Here is a 16,541-nt window from a genome sequence, read left to right on the forward strand (position 1 = left end):
CAGTGGTCAAAAGATGTATCTACTTCAGTAGCTATGAATCAAATGCACAGAGCAGTAGATTAGACGAAAGCTTAGCAATCTAAAGTCAATTTGGAAGTTTTCTCCTCCTTTAGACCCTGATTTTCTCTGTCACCTGCAAATATATAGTATGCAAATGTCACATATATCCCTCCTCTCTCACCCTCAACATACATACAAGAACTATAGAACAGTAAGTAAACATACAAGAACTATAGACTAGTAACTATTATATAGATAATCCAATTAATAGACATATTGTTATGAATTCTGGCCATCTTCTTCCAGCAGACGTTCCGCCATCTAAATGATACCAACAGAGAAGCAAATGAGCCAATTATCAAAAAGGGCCCACGGCCTTGACTAACATATGACTTCTGAACTATAGTCAGAAGTCTAAAAAGACTATATGATGGAAAAACTGCACTCTCTGCCTATGTTGATGGCCAACTCAACCAAACCACTTGGATTGGGTCATTACTGGGTTTCCTTCCACCCAACTATGCTCACCAATGTAGTTCACGCTTACAAGAAATCTGAATAACCCTACAAGGAAACCTGTAAAACAGCCTTGATCTTCAGGGGAAGACCATAGTTAGCCCATCCAAAGACAGGAGGAAAAGCACAGTCTGCTCAATATTCTCTGTCTGAACAGATCTGGAGTTGAGACAACTGTCTTTCTAAATTCTTTTTAGTCATTCTGATGAAATTACACTTAAGAAAATGATGAGAAAGTGATTTGGATATGATAAGAATGTGTTTCAGAGACACACTGTTGTCTCTTTAACACAGACATCACTTCTTGCAAATTACGAGTTGGAAATGATACACATTTCTGTGTTAAATACCAAAGAGCACTAGCTTATCATTCAAACAGCCCATGGACATGTTCTTTGCCTTCTGCACTCACTCCCACTCATAAACTGAGTGACAGCATGTCCCAAAGTTATCTTCCACTACTTCTCTCCACTAATCCCACTGGGGTCCAGCCTTCCCCTGCTTCTGATTCTCTGAATATATCATGTCCACCCCACTTACTCACCAGTCACCCAGCAAACATTTAATGAGCACCTACTTCTGCTCAGCGCTGGGGACATATAAGACGACTGCTGGTCCAAGGAAGATACATAGCCCGTCCCATAGCGTCCCCATCCCATAAATATTCGCCCCACGTCTCTTTACGTAGGCTTATTCCTAGGTATTTTATTCTTTTTTGTTACAATCATCAGTGGGATTGTTTCCTTAATTTCTCTTCCTGATTTTTTGTTTTTAGTGTATAGGAATGCAAGGGATTTCTGTGTATTGATTTGGTATCCTGTGACTTTAATAAATTCATTGACTAGCTCTAGTAACTTTCTGATGGTATCTTTAGGGTTTTCTAATAGTATTAGATTGTTGAGTCAGTGCTAGTGAGGTGGATGAAACTAGAGCCTGTTCTACAAGTGAAGTCAGAAAGAGAAAAACAAATATCGGATATTAACAAATTTGTATGGAATCTAGAAAAATGATACTAATGAACCTATTTGCACGGCAGGAATAGAGACGCAGAATAGAGAACAGACTTATGGACACAATGTGGGAAGGAGAGTATGGGACAAATAGAGAAAATAACCTTAAAACACATACATTACCGTAAGTCAAACAGACAGCTGGTGGGAAGTTGCTGTTTAACACAGGGAGCTTAACCCTGTGCTCTGCAACAACTCAGAAGGCTGGAACGGTGTGGGGGGTGGGAGGGAGAGGACAGATGTATACTTAGGCTGCTTCACATAGTTATACAGCAGAAACCCACAAAACATCGTTAAGCAATTATCCTCCAATTAAAAGTAATTTAAAAAAAAGAAATTAGAAAAAAAAAAATTCTCCCAATGCCTGGGTACCAGGGCCTCTGTTAGCAGAGTGAGTGGAGGAAAGAAGAAGGTGAGTTTCTAAATACACAAACAGTACAGACTGGCAAAGGCTACACCATAGTCTGATTGAAATGTTATGTGTCACAGAGAAGGGACAGGAGGGAGAAACAAGAGAGAGCTTATGGAAGACTTAAAACAAGGAACATTCTTCAGGCGTCTTGGTTTTCAAGCTGACAATACCCCAGGCAGAGGAGACAGAACACTCCAAGTATCTCTTGAGAATGTGGGAAAACAGGAGACAGAATAAGTCTGGAGCTATCGTTTGAGAAGCAGGCTGGGGGTCAGTCCTTAAAGGCCTTGTTGCCTGCCCCACAGGAAATTCTGAATTAAGATGGGTGATATGATCAGAAGTACAGAAAGATGATTTTAAACAGTCAGACTTCAATTAGGAGAAATAAAATACAAATAGACTATATTAGACATGGGAAACTTGATAAAACCACACATTTAAGAATAATAAAAGCTCATGCTACTTCTAATAAAGTATAAATTACCAAAGCAACTGGAGGCATTAGAAAACCTAAATAGTTAATAATCACTGAAAACATTTTTCAGGCTATTTAATTTTAGATACTTTTTACTATGAAATACATCAAATGTGTATAAAAGTGAAAAAGTATACAATAAACCAACTCCCACATGAATACGAAACTCAAAGTTTCATATTATTCCTATAGACGCTCCCCACACTGTCCCTGGGATTATTTTTAAGGACAACCAAGACATTCCACAATTTTGCCAGTAAGTAATTGGAATATTTTTTTAAAAATCAATATTTTAATTTTATTGGAGCATAATTGATGTATAGTGTGTTAGTTTTAGGTGTATAGCAAAGTGATTCAGTTACACATATACATATATTCATTCTTTTTTGAATTCTTTTCTCATATAGGTTATCACAGAAAATTGAGTAGAGCTCTCTGTGCTATACAGTAGGTCCTTGTTGATTACCTGTCTTATGAATAGCAGTGTGTATGTGTTCATCACAAATTCTTGATTTATCCCTTCTCCCACCTTTCCCCTTTGGTAACCGTAAGTTTCTTTTCAATATTCGCAAGTTTGTTTCTTTAGTACATTCATTTGTAACTTTAAAAAATAATCAGACTCCAGGTATGAGTGATATCATATGATATTTGCCTTTCTCTGTCTGACTTACCTCACTTAGTATGACCATCTCTAGATCCATCCATGTTGCTGCAAATGGCATGATCCCATTCATTCTGATGGCTGAGTAACATTCTATTGCACACACGCATCACATCTTCCTCATCCATTCCTCTGTCGCTGGTCACTGAGGTTGCTTCCAGTGTTGGCTACTGTAAACACTGCTGCAGTGCACGTGGGGACGCATGTTTCCTCTCAGATTGTGATTTTTCTCAGGAGTGGGACTGCTGGATCATATAGTAGTTCCATCTTTAGTTTTTTTACGGACCCTCCATACTGTTCTCCCCAGTGGCTGTACCAATTTACATTCCCACCAACAGTGTGAGTGAGTTCCCTTTTCTCCATATCCTCTCCAGAATTCATTGCCTGTAGACTTTTTGATGACAGCCATTCTGATTGGTGTGACATGATACCTCATTGTAGTTTTGATTTGTGTTTCTCTGATAGTGATGCTGAGCATCTTTTCATGTGCTTTATGGCCATCTGTATGTCTTCTTTGGAGAAATGTATATTTAGATCTTCTGCCCATTTTAAAAATACTTTCTCAGGATTACCATTCCAAAACCAGCTTTTGGGTGAATTCGTTCAAACTTTGTACCTTCTAGAACACTGAAAAGGGTGGAATAGTTTGTAAATTGAGCAAGAATTCAGCATAAACTAAGGCCAAAAGCTGAACTCCCCCAAAAGACGGAAAGACAAAAGACTAGAGATGAATTTTCCATGTGAATATAAATATATATTCATAAATATTATTAAGTCAGTAAGAATATTGCAATAATATAAAATATTACAACAAAATTTGTTCAATAATACAAGTTAATGTCAATATATTTCTAAAATGAAGCCCCGATATATTCTAAATTTAATCCCTGAAATAACTAAGTCAAAAAATGGGGGAAAATATCCTAACAGATGACCAAATAAACCTTAGAAATATTTTAACATTTATTTCCAATTTTAAAATGTCTAGTAATATGCAATAGTAAGCATTTTCCTTAATATCACACTGGAGACAAATATTTGTGAAGTTCCATTTAGATTCAGAACTGAGACAAGGATAAAATGTAAACATTCAGAAATTATCACATAAGGGTTTACACGAATGAAAGCACAATATTTCCCTAAAGAGCAGAAAAGAAGACTTCAATATAGAGAGATACAAATGTTACTATATAATTAGAAACAGTATTGCAAGTAATCTATTCCTAGTAGAACTATAAGTTCCACTAGAAATTATACTGAAATTTTAACAAATAAATCTAAGCTTCACATGGAAAAAAGAAAATACCAGATATTTTTTACATGATGTGTACTATTAGATATTGAAAATTCATCTTAATGTTACAATGGATGCTACTTACAAGGAATACACAGAACAATAAAAGAAGCCACATCTTATAAACAGCCAAAATTGTATAATGGATCCTTTATTCTCATCCAAAATAACATAAGAAAGATGAAACTTAAATATGAAAAATGTAATCATAAACATGGTAGGCAAAAATACAGATATATGTCTGAATAATTAGAGTGAGGAAAATCTTTGTTAGGAAATCATAAATCACAAGGGAAAGACAGAAAGAGATATTTGACATAAGAAATAAAAATTGGCATATGTGGCAGAAATAGAGTTACTATTCTTAATATAAAGAAATATATACAAAATCTCAAATCAGATATGTATCAAGCATACACATCTCTCAAATCAGATAACAAAGTAAAAAATACTGTCAAAACAATATGGACAAATACTATGAGTAAACAATTCATAAGAAAATATAAATAAATGACAGAAGATACAAACAAGAAAAAATTTAAGCTCATTAGTAATTAAGTTAGTGGAAATTAGAATGATACTGTAATGAAATTCCATTTTCCTCACATCAAAGTAGCAGAGCATTTAATTAATTATTTATTTATATTACAAATATCAGTATTAGCTAAGGATCCAAGAAGGAGCAACTCTCAAATACTTCCATTTGACATACATGGATATAAATGTGCTCAAGGTAATCTGGCAATACATACCAAAAGTATTAAAAATATGCATATAACTTGACCAAGAAATATGTATTTCTAAAATTATCCTTGAAAAAATGATGTTACTGAAGTACATGCATGAGAGAAGAAAAGATGTTCACAAAATACTAAAGAGGTTAATCAAATTAGAAGTAAGTGAGCTTTTATTGTCAAATATGATATTATTGAAATAGCAATGTTATTCATAATAAGGTAAACTTGGAAATATAAGCAAAAATAATCACTGTAATTATTAATAGCACTTTGGGGTTGGATTAATTACAGATTCTTTGAATCTCATTTTGATGAAACTTATTTCCAAATTTTCTGGGTTGGACATGCATGTATTATTGGGGGAGAAAAATCAGAAAACTAATCATTCACAACAAACTGATCTCATGAAATATTTATTTTAAAACCGATAGTGATGTCTACTAAGATCAAGTGGCCCCACGATCAAAGGTTGGGAGGAATACACTGGGGGCGGAGCGGGCACGGAGAGGAGGCGTAGCTGGGAAGTGAAACTTCAGGAATAAATGACAGGGATTCTTCAGAAATTAAAGTCAACTAGAGAGAGTATCTCGGAGAAGGCACTGGCGACCCACTCCAGTACTCTTGCCTGGAAACTCCCATGAACAGAGGAGCCTGGTGGGCTACAGTCCACAGGATCGCTAAGAGTTGGACACGACTGAGCGACTTCATTTTCACTTTTCACTTTCATGCATTGGAGAAGGAAATGGCAACCCACTCCAGTGTTCTTGCCTGGAGGATCCCAGGGACGGGGGAGCCTGGTGGGCTGCCGTCTGCGGGGTCACACAGAGTCGGACACGACTGAAGCGACTTAGCAGCAGCAGCAGCAGAGTATTTTCTTTTCATTGCAGGGTGCTGGGATGGAGGAAAGGTTAACTTTAAGATTTCCAGTCTGGCCAAGCAGGTGTCAGGTAATACGGATGATAAGTAAGATCCTGTCTGCCCAATTTTTCAGAAGCCAAGTTAAAGCTTCCTTTCTCATAGTGGAGTCCTTTATACCTCAGGCCATAAGACACCTATGTCCTCCAGATTCCAGCACAATTCATTCCACCATCATCCAGTACCTGACAGTCATTCTGCCTGGAGGCATGTCTTACAATGTTATTTTTATTGTCACTTAATTTTTCTTACATTAATGTCTCTGGTGTGGCCAAGCAGCAGTGGTAAAGGAGAAGCAAATCAACGAGGAAACCTGCAAAGCACGGCCTTTCAGAGAGGAACACAGTTCACTGCCTGTTCCCCTGGACTGCTTTATACACCCCTGGTGGCTTCTGTCTTTTCCCAACTCTGCTCCTCAGACCAAGCACGAGGACGGCACCTCTGGGTGCTCATGTGAGTCTCATTTTTGCCTAGCTCCTATGTCTTTTAGTTCCCTTGGTTCTGGTATCCTAAATTCTTACCAATATTCAACCTGAACTTCCCTCAAACTTTGGGAAGTGTTGGTCATTTGCAAAATCCACATTGGCCATGAAAGTAATACTTCATAAGAATTCGACCCTCTCTCTAATAAACACACACACTCACAACCTTATTTTCCCCAACTTCACTGTCAGGTATTTGAAGTAATGGGTTATATTTGATGACGATGAAGATGATGATGAAAATAAAATAACACACCAGCCAATGTTATTTATGAATTCTTAATATATGCCTTGCACCTACATGTTAATGCAAACACTGATGTGCCTTCAAGTGAAGTATTACCATGTGCCTTCACCTGCATACATGCTAAGTTGCTTCAGTCATGTCAGACTCTGTGACCCTATGGACCACAGCCCACCAGCTTCCTCTGTCCACGGGTTTCTCCAGGCGAGAATACTGGAGTGGGCTGCCATGCCCTCCTCAGGGGATCTTGCCAACCCAGGGATCAAACTCGCATCTCTTACCTCTCCTGCATTGAGAGGTGGGTTTTTTACCACTAGTGCCGCCTGGGAAGCCCCAGTATCTTTTAGCTATTTAATAAACTATGCCGTCACAGACTGGGTAAACTCAGAGGTTCAAAGGACAGATTCAGGGTCAGTGCCTGCTTCTGAGCTAAATGTCCCTCTGACTTTCAAAGTTACCATACACTGTTACATCCTCTGCTAACTCAACACTTTATTCATCCAGATGACCCACTCCATAGCTTAGCAAGTGCCACTGGCCCTTGCATATGAAGTTCTATGTCAAGTCCTTTCCATAAAACTCCCAGCTGACCCTAGTAGGGATTCAGTAGGCAGCAACTGAGTGAAGAATGAATTATTACATTTACCGCCTCAAAAAAACTATGAGAAAAAGAGGCTTATGCAGTATAACCAAAGCAACATTTTTAGTTATGATGTCATAATAGTTAATGGAGTGAAATAAATAAAAAAGTAATGGGTTGTTAAGTACCAGGTGCATTCCAAAACTTGCTTGACAGGAAAATGCAATAATTTCATTCACTGCTCTTGGTCAATTAGATGTTTGTGTAGAAACTACAGAGGCATGAATAAAGTCAAGGAAATCATTTGCAAAAGGTAAAATCCTAGGGAAAAACTAACAGGAATTTGTTAGTAAAATAAAAGAACACAGTTCTCTATTAGCATGACCTTACTCCCCTTAAGCACCTTCATTTGACTGAATTTATAATAATTTTCCAGCGGTATCAATGAAAAGAGATATGCCACAGTTGCAAGTAATACATTCATTAAAATCGTTTATCTTTACACATCATTACTAACTGCAACAACAGAGTATATGAAATATCATTTACAGAGAAATCCAGGAGACAGAGTAATGGGAAAAAATGATCTTTCATTTCTTTTATACGTAATCAAAAGTAGACAACTGCCTGATCTGAAAAACCGAGAAGGCCATCACAAATTTACATTTGTGTTTTACTCTATGTACTACAGAAAAAAAAAAAAAAAAGACAGCAATATCGTAATTGAATTCATGTCTGAGTCAGAAGACTCCAGTTCTTTAGATCAATTCACTGGACAACTCTAGCCCTTGACCTATAGAAACATTCCAAATATTTTGGGACTCAAAATGTTTTGCTATGTATGTGCATTCATGTGTGCTAACTCACTTCAGCCATGTCCAACTCTTTGCAACCCAATGGATGTAACCCACCAGGCTCCTCTGTCCACTATAAATCCTTTCTGGAATAAAAGGGGAGAGACGACATACATAGATAAATAGCAACTGGATGAGCGCATGAATCCAGTTTGGAGAGGAAACAACACTTTCACATGGCTACTTTCTAAACATTCCAAATGGTGCCCAAAGTATCTTTGATAGGGTGACCGCTTTTCCACTTGGGACACAACTCCATTCTGTTTCGTGAGTCTGGTATACGCACTGGGATGACAGAGATAATGGACATCCCAAGAAAAGTTCTTCAAGATCAGTGCAAGGTCCTCCACAGTGCTAAAGCTCCTCACTGTACGATTTTTCTCTAAAACCTGTCCAAAGAGTAAACGGGGCCCCTGTTCCCTGAAAACTACCAGTTCCAGAAACAGGTTTTCCTGCTGAAAGCACAGAGTGGTTTCTGCAGTGTCCAGAGCTCTCAGTGTTCTCCTTGCCAAGGCACAATTTGGAGGAGGGTCAGGAGAAAAGATGTTTTCTAAAGTGTATGAAGCCAGCTCTGTGAAATCAAAGACCAACTGCCTGTGTGTGGTAGATAATAAACCAGTGCATACATAATAGACATCTTTAATATTTCAAGTACTTGATGACTTGGGTTCTAAAAAACTGGCCCCCTTACAATAGTTATGTTGCAAGTTATCATCATAAAGACTTTAACCCCAAATCGACTTTGAAGGTAATTTATGCCAAACAGTTCTCTTATTTTGAAGGGGGGTAAGAATGTTTCCGGAGAAGGCAATGGCAGCCCACTCCAGTACTCTTGCCTGGAAAATCCCATGGATGGATGAGCCTGGTAGGCTGCAGTCCATGGGGTCTCTAAAAGTCAGACACAACTGAGCGACTTCACTTTCACTTTTCACCTTCATGCATTGGAGAAGGAAACGACAACCCACTCCAGTGTTCTTGCCTGGAGAATCCCAGGGACAGGGGAGCCTGGTGGGCTGCCGTCTATGGGGTCGCACAGAGTCGGACACGACTGAAGTGACTTAGCAGCAGCAGCAGCAGCAAGAATGTTTTCATTTCTGCATTTATTAATTAACTCATTCACTCATCTCTCTGTCCATCTAGCCATTTAGCTCATCCATTTGACACATACATTCTGAGCAGATACTTTGTATTAATATAAGACACATGTAGCAGCTAGAGAGGAAAAGCAGATAAAACGTGCTCATCTATAACAATAATCAAAGGAGAAGGTTATTATGCATCATGAGATGTGTAAATTGTTTGGGGAGATCAGAGAAAGGAGAGATGAATCCCAAATGAGGGGCTTGAAGCAGGGCTCTTTACAGAAAGTGGCATCTGAATTGGTTCTTGAATAAGTTAAATGATTTAAATGCACTTAATATTTTAATTTCAATCTAACCTAGCTAAAAGCAGACAACATGTAATCAAGCTTCTCCATTAATAGAGATATGTGTTTATAATCTATGACTAGTTATTTATATTTTGAGCCACAGTTTTGTCTAATTGGGGGAACAGTGTAGACTAAAATATAACACTGAGGACTGGATAGAACTGGGCCAAAGTCTTGATTCCTCCACTTAATATCCATGTGATCTTTGGCCCATTTCCTAACATCACTAAATTTCAGTTTCCTCATCCATTAAATGGAGATGATAACAGTGTCTCCTTGGTAACATTTTTGTGAAAATTAAGTTGTAAGAAGTAGGTAAGTCCCTTAGAATGTTGACTAACATAGGTTAGCACTTGGTTAAAAGGCAGTTCTATTGTTTGCATTGCTGGTAGACCTTCTTCACATCACTCAGGAGATGCCCAACAAAGGAGAACTTCCAAAACAAACTGATGACTATAACTGGCAATGCCTGCCATTACACTGGAGGGGCAGGATGACTGGCATCCTAATAAAATTTCTTCTGTGTCTGGCATCATCTAACAGTACACAACATCTCTCCAACAGCAGTCCCATGAGTTCATCCTTCTACCTCGATTTCACCTACTCTTGTAAAATCACTCTCACTTTGTGAGGTTATCCAGAGCCCCTCCAAAGCCAGTGCCTTGTATTCCATATAGTCTATAATTGTGACTCAGATGATCCCAAGCTATCCTCTAAATTTTTAAAAAACTTATACCCATCAGATCCTGTCTGATGCAATTAACAGATAATCAGACACTTCTCTTTACTTGTACTACTAACCACGTGTTATCGTTTTTAGAATTTGAGTCATTGATTGAAACTCAAGTTTCGTGGTCACTGAATCAAGACACAGTAAACAATATCAGTATTAGATGATCAATAATTATCTGAGGGGAAAAGGCTGCTACAGAGAAATGGCATCTTTCACTACTGGCTAGGCTGATAAGGAATAAACTAGACAGGCATTGTCCAGTGTACTAGCTACAAGCCACCTGTGGCTGTGAGCATTTGAAATGTAACTAGTCATGTATTGGATAGAGATACACTATGGGTATAAATTATGTGCCAGATTTTGAATACTTAATACACAAAAAAGTGTGTAAAATATTCAATTCATAATTTTTGTACTGACACATGTTTAAATAATGTTTTAGATATACTGAGTTACATTAGATATATTAAAAGTGTTTTCATATTTTTTATGTTTCTATGACTAGCAGAAAAATGTTAATTATATAGGTAGTTCACATGACATTTCTACTGGGCAGCACTGGGCTAGAGGGAGGCTCTCATCCCAGTGGAAAGACAGGGTCTGTCCTGAGGGTAGAGGAACAAGCATTTCTTGAAACCTCAAAGCTCCTCTGATGTTCCACATGCCCAGAGGACAGAGCAATTACCACACTTCTTTCCAGTCTCTGCAGCAGGTAGAAGGAATAACTGCGCTCTCAACTGGAAGGATCTCAGGAATCTTACAGAGGGGCTAGATCAATTCCAGGTATTAGCAGTATGGGGAGGGGGCGTCCCAGCAGGTAGTTAAGTCAGTAGTCCCTCCTGACCCATTCACTTGTGTAATAAGCCAGCACTCCATATTTGACAGTGTCAAGTAGCTCCTTGTTACTCACTGAATCAAAAAATACCCATAAGCTGAGCACCAAAGATATTTTCAAACATTATTTGATGTTGTATATTTTGGCAAAAGATGAAATTCAGAAGCATCGAGAAGCTGATTGGACTATTGAGTTTAAGGAAGCTTGAAGTAATAAATCCCCAGCTGCTCAAAACCCATCTCATTTCCGGCGTGGTCACCTAAGCAGACCATATTTTTCTATAGTTTTGTCACAGTGAAGAATCCAGGTTTTCCAAGCCAGCTGACCAACCATGAATAGAGGAAACACTCCTATATTCAACACTGAGCATCAGGCACTGCCTAACCTAAAAATGGGCACTGGCTGGTCTAAGGATGGAAAAGCAAATATCCCCAGGTTTGATTAACACTTTAAAATAAAAAATAAAACAATCTCTTTATGGAGGAGCAATCCAGGTCACATTCCACTGTTCCCACAAACAATTATAAATTTTAATATCTAATTTTCAAAGAGAATAGTCCATTAATGAAGAGGAAACTGTTTCAATAAATCACAAATTATCTCAGTGTAAAATAACTGTCCCAGTAACTTTAGATAAAAATAAACCGCAGGCCTTCATAAGACACTACAATACTGAATCACAACCAAAAAACAGCAGCTGGTGTTTGTGCTGATGGCTTAAAAGTACTTTCCTATCAAATGTGAATTGCCAGATAATCTACAAATTACATAAGGGAGGCACTGTTTTCCCAGGTTTGCAAATGATGAAGTCTAAGAGTTTATACCTAGTAAATGACCAAAGTAAGAATCAAAATTCATGTCTCTTGAGAGCAAACTGCATATTTAAAAAATGATCCATCAGGTACCCTACTGAAAGCCACATCAGTGTTAAGCTCTCAGTATTTGGAAGACTCAGCAGATCTTATTTTTAAAATTCTAAAAAAGACATGTGCGTATGGTCCTTAGAGCTGGAAATGCTAGGATTATGAATGTGAAGTTGCATGAAGAGTTGGGTAAAAACAATGAAAGGATATTATTTCTGAATTGCTTTCCATTTTTTTCTCAACACATAATATGTGTTCATGATAGACACATAAACAAGAATATTTAAATACACATAATTTCACAAACCAGAGAAAAATCATCATTAATATGTCAATATTGATGCCACACGCAGAGGTGATCTTTGATATATTTAGCAGCCAATGTGGCACTTCAGAAGAAGGGGACGGTCACAACGATGCCACTTTATATAGTCTGCAGAGCATTACCAGTAGCTACACGTGCCATAGCAGCTCTGTCATGTTTTATAAGAATCTTACAATCTTACAGATTTTCAACCTCCTTTTTAAAAGTCACAGTATACTTTTAACATGTTATAAAGCCTGCTTCATTTTTCCTATATGTATTCTCCCTTCCAGAGAAGGCAATGGCACCCCACTCCAGTACTCTTGCCTAGAAAATCCCATAGACGGAGGAGCCTGGTAGCTGCAGTCCATGGGGTCGCTACGAGTCAGACACGACTGAGCAACTTCACTTTCACTTTTCACTTTCCTGCATTGAAGGAAATGGCAACCCACTCCAGTGTTCTTGCCTGGAGAATCCCAGGGACGGGGGAGCCTGGTGGGCTGCTGTCTATGGGGTCGCACAGAGTCGGACACGACTGAAGCGACTTAGCAGCAGCAGCAGCAGCCTCCCTTCTGGAAAAGCAAAGGCTGAGGTTCATGGTGGCCGTGACTGTTTATCATGCATTCCACAGGGATTCACTGACCATCTTCTGCTTCAAAAGTGCTGAGTAAGATGCTAGGTGAGAAAGAGTAGGAAAGGCCAAGGTTCTGCACTTAATATCCTAAAAGCCGGTAACAGCACTTGGCTCTGAAGAGGACACCAGGCAATGGAGCACCTCGGCTCTTTATTCCAAAGGTGGTAAAGAAGAAACCTGAGGCTTTCAGTGCTTTGTTATTTGAAGCTCCATTATAGCTTCTGCTAAATAACCTTTCTTGAGCAAGCCCTTGGTTACTCTGTCAGTGTGTCCTGAATAAATTCCACCATAAAAGTGATTAAAGGTGGTGTCAGGTTCTTCACTGCTTTGTGCATATTATCTGACTTTTCCTCCAATGACCCCATCAAGTAGTGCCTATAACCACCTCCATTTTAAAGATCTGGAAATTAAGACTTGGGAAAATTAATTAGCTAGACTAAGTTTACACAACAGATTTATCTGACTCCAGAGACCAGGCTCTTAGCACACACTACTGCCTTTAGATTACTGACCATGGAAAGACAGTCATAATACATCAAGTGAAATAAGCCTGGCCTAGAAGGTACACAGATGATCCAATCCTGCCGAACTTTTACCCTATCATCCCACTTCCCTTTGTGCTTCAACTCCTGCTCCTTTTAGGTGCAAGAGGAAGAGGAGCTCTTTCCCCACAGAAAACCTTCTCAGCTGTTATGATGTCTCCCTACAATGTTTTTCTCTGCATTCTTAGCATGAACAGGTTTCAACCTTAATATCTCACCATGAATGTCACTCATCAGAAAGGATTTCCCCTGGTCATCCATTCTAGCATAATCTTTCTGATTCCCCCCTCCCACCTCTTTAAAACATGAATGAAGCAGGTTTTAGAGTAGTCAGTACAAAATAAGACTGTCTATATAGAAACACTATAGTGTGCACCCAAATACACTCAGGTATACAACACACCCCATCCTGGAATGAAATACAAAAAGAAAAAGAAAAACATAAGAAAAATAAGGAAAAAGAAAAGTATTTATTCCAAGATTTTTAACATCTTTTTTTTTTTTTCCTGGTGAGTATGACTTTTGAGCTTTTCTATGGTTTTATACTTGCCTGCACTTTCTGAAAATGAAAAAAGCGAAAAGTGTTAGTCGCTCAGTCGTGTCTGACTCTTTGTGACCCCATGGACTGTAGCCTGCCAGGCTCCTCTGTCCATGGGATTCTCTAAGCAAGAGTACTGGAGAGGGTTGTCATATCCTCCTCCAGGGGATCTTCCTGACCCACTTTCTAATCTTTGGTAATTAATACTGATTACTCAAATAGTACATTTCAAACACATAATGGTAACTCTAACATAAGCATAACAATCCCTCCTCTTTTTTCCTTTAGGTAAGGAAACAGAGCAAATGCTGCTCTAGCTAAGATTTTTGCGTTAGGTATCCAAAGGCTCAGCAAGTAGGGACTTCATCTTCAGTGCAGAGGGTGTGGGTTCAATCCCTGAGTACGGAGCTAGGGTCCTGTATGTCTCATGGGTGGGCAACCAAGACATGGAGCAATTCTGTAGCAAAGTCAATAAAAACTGTAGAAATGGACCTTATCTATCTATCTATCTATCTATCTAGATACACACGCAACCAACAGCCTAATCAAGAGCAGCAAATGAGACTCTGCCACATCCAACCTCCCCAAGCCTCAACCCACAAGTCAGTGACTCTATAGACAAGGCTCTTCCACTGCAGTTGTAAAAATCTCTCTCAGGCAACAGCCAAGGAAAGCTGAAAGCACTGTTCTGGGAGACTGTGATTACTGAGGATGGAGGGAGGGGCAGGAAGACTTGGTAAACCCTCAGGACTTGCACAGCAGCAGGCTTTTCATCTGTGTTAGTGCTTTACCTGAAAAAAAAACCCATTTTTAAAAATCTGTCATTAGCTCCAAAATAAATGAATTCTCCAGTTGAATAACTGGGACAATTTGCAATTATTTGGTCAAATGCCAAAATACCTCCGCAGCTTTGCTGACATGGACATGGCAGTAAGGCTTGCAAAGGATGCATTTGGCAGGAGTCAAACTGATGGGGAAGAAATGGCTATCATAGCATTGGCAACCAGATAAAAGGACTTTTAAAAATATCTGCTGGCACAAATTTTCATTTATTCTAAGGATAAATTCCACTGAGTAACTTGGCTTTACTTGAAGGGGAAATTTTAGAGCAAAAATGTCATTTCTTTTGAGAAGGAGGTTATCAAAATAATTGTACTTTTCTGTTCTTACTTTCCAGAGAACTGAGCATGTGTGGCATTCATGCTAACACACTGATATAGCTCAGTGTCACCAGGGCAGGATGAGAAATGTGCCCCAGATAGACAAGCCCCACTGGAGATTTGTATACTGGTCTAAGAACTTTTCATCACTACTTTAAAAAAATATGTAAAGTGGAATATTTTGTGGTTTTCCATAGATTAGGTTTCCTGTATGCTGTTTAATTGAGGCTATAAGTGAGAGTGAATCCAATTCTCTGAAGTGCTTTTTCTCTGAATACCAAGCACTCAGAAATCCAGCCAGCAAGGGCTTGGTTTCATGTTACCACTGTTGAAGGAATTTGGGTTCTTTTCCAACACCTTCTCACACCTTCTCGCCTTGGGTAAGTTTTTCTTTGCCCTTTGCTGTTAAGTGAGAGCTGGGGAACAGAAAAAGGCATTTCCCTTGGTGTCTGACATGTGAACAGGAAGAAGAGCAGATGAGAGAATGGCAAAGGATGGAGATTCACAGGTTATCACCTGCCACGACCATCAATATCCTCCTGCAGGATTTGAGACTGAGTTTTGACACTAAACATGTTAACTGAGAAAACCGTCTGGCCAGAAAAAGTATTCATTAACTCAACCAACAACCATTCAGATATATTTTTTTTATATATAAATTTTCCAAACAGGGATTTTTAGATGTACAACATCATAGACATCATCACTCTTACAGGACAAATTTTAGATCAAGGGGAAGAATGGATACAATTTTAGGACCACTGAACAATGCAAGGACAAAGCATGTAACACTTCATATAAAAACATAAATAAATAAGAGAAAAGCACAAAAACCCTCACTCAAAAAAGTATCTGCACCCCCATCAACACTGCAGTATTATTCACAATAGCCAACACATGGAAGCAACCAAAGTGCCCACTGATGGATGAACAGATAAAGAAATGTGGCACATATGCAATGGAATATTATCCAACAATAGAAAAGAAGGAAATCTTGCCATTTGTCAACATGGATGGACTTTGAGGGCATTATGCGAAGTTGAGTAAGTCGGAGAAAGATAAATTTCACATGATCAATTTTTATGTAAAATAAAAATAATAATTGGAAAAAAAAAAGTTCATAGATAAAGAAATCATCTTAGTGGTTGCCAGAGATGGGGGGTTAGTGGCGGATGAACAAAGGTCCATCTAGTCAAAGCTATGGTTTTTCCAGTAGTCATGTATGGATGTGAGAGTTGGACTATAAAGAAAGCTGAGTGCCAAAGAATTGATGCTTTTGAACTGTGGTATTGGAGAAAACTCTTGAGAGTCCCTTGGACTGCA

General features: G+C 38.6%; 1 protein-coding gene across 1 annotated transcript in view; it reads right to left on the bottom strand.

Moving 5' to 3' along the window:
• Positions 1-279: 279 nt before the first annotated feature.
• Positions 280-16,541, bottom strand: part of LOC104984464 — a 77,998-nt gene continuing 61,736 nt past the window's right edge. Inside the window, exon 7 of the mRNA XM_010834192.1 lies at positions 280-321. Within this exon, the coding sequence (XP_010832494.1) occupies positions 280-321 (42 nt within the window). The remainder of the gene's footprint in view (positions 322-16,541) is intronic.

This window comes from Bison bison, unplaced genomic scaffold (assembly GCF_000754665.1).
Source record: "Bison bison bison isolate TAMUID 2011002044 unplaced genomic scaffold, Bison_UMD1.0 scf7180017864029, whole genome shotgun sequence".
NCBI classification, from domain to species: Eukaryota; Metazoa; Chordata; class Mammalia; order Artiodactyla; family Bovidae; genus Bison; species Bison bison.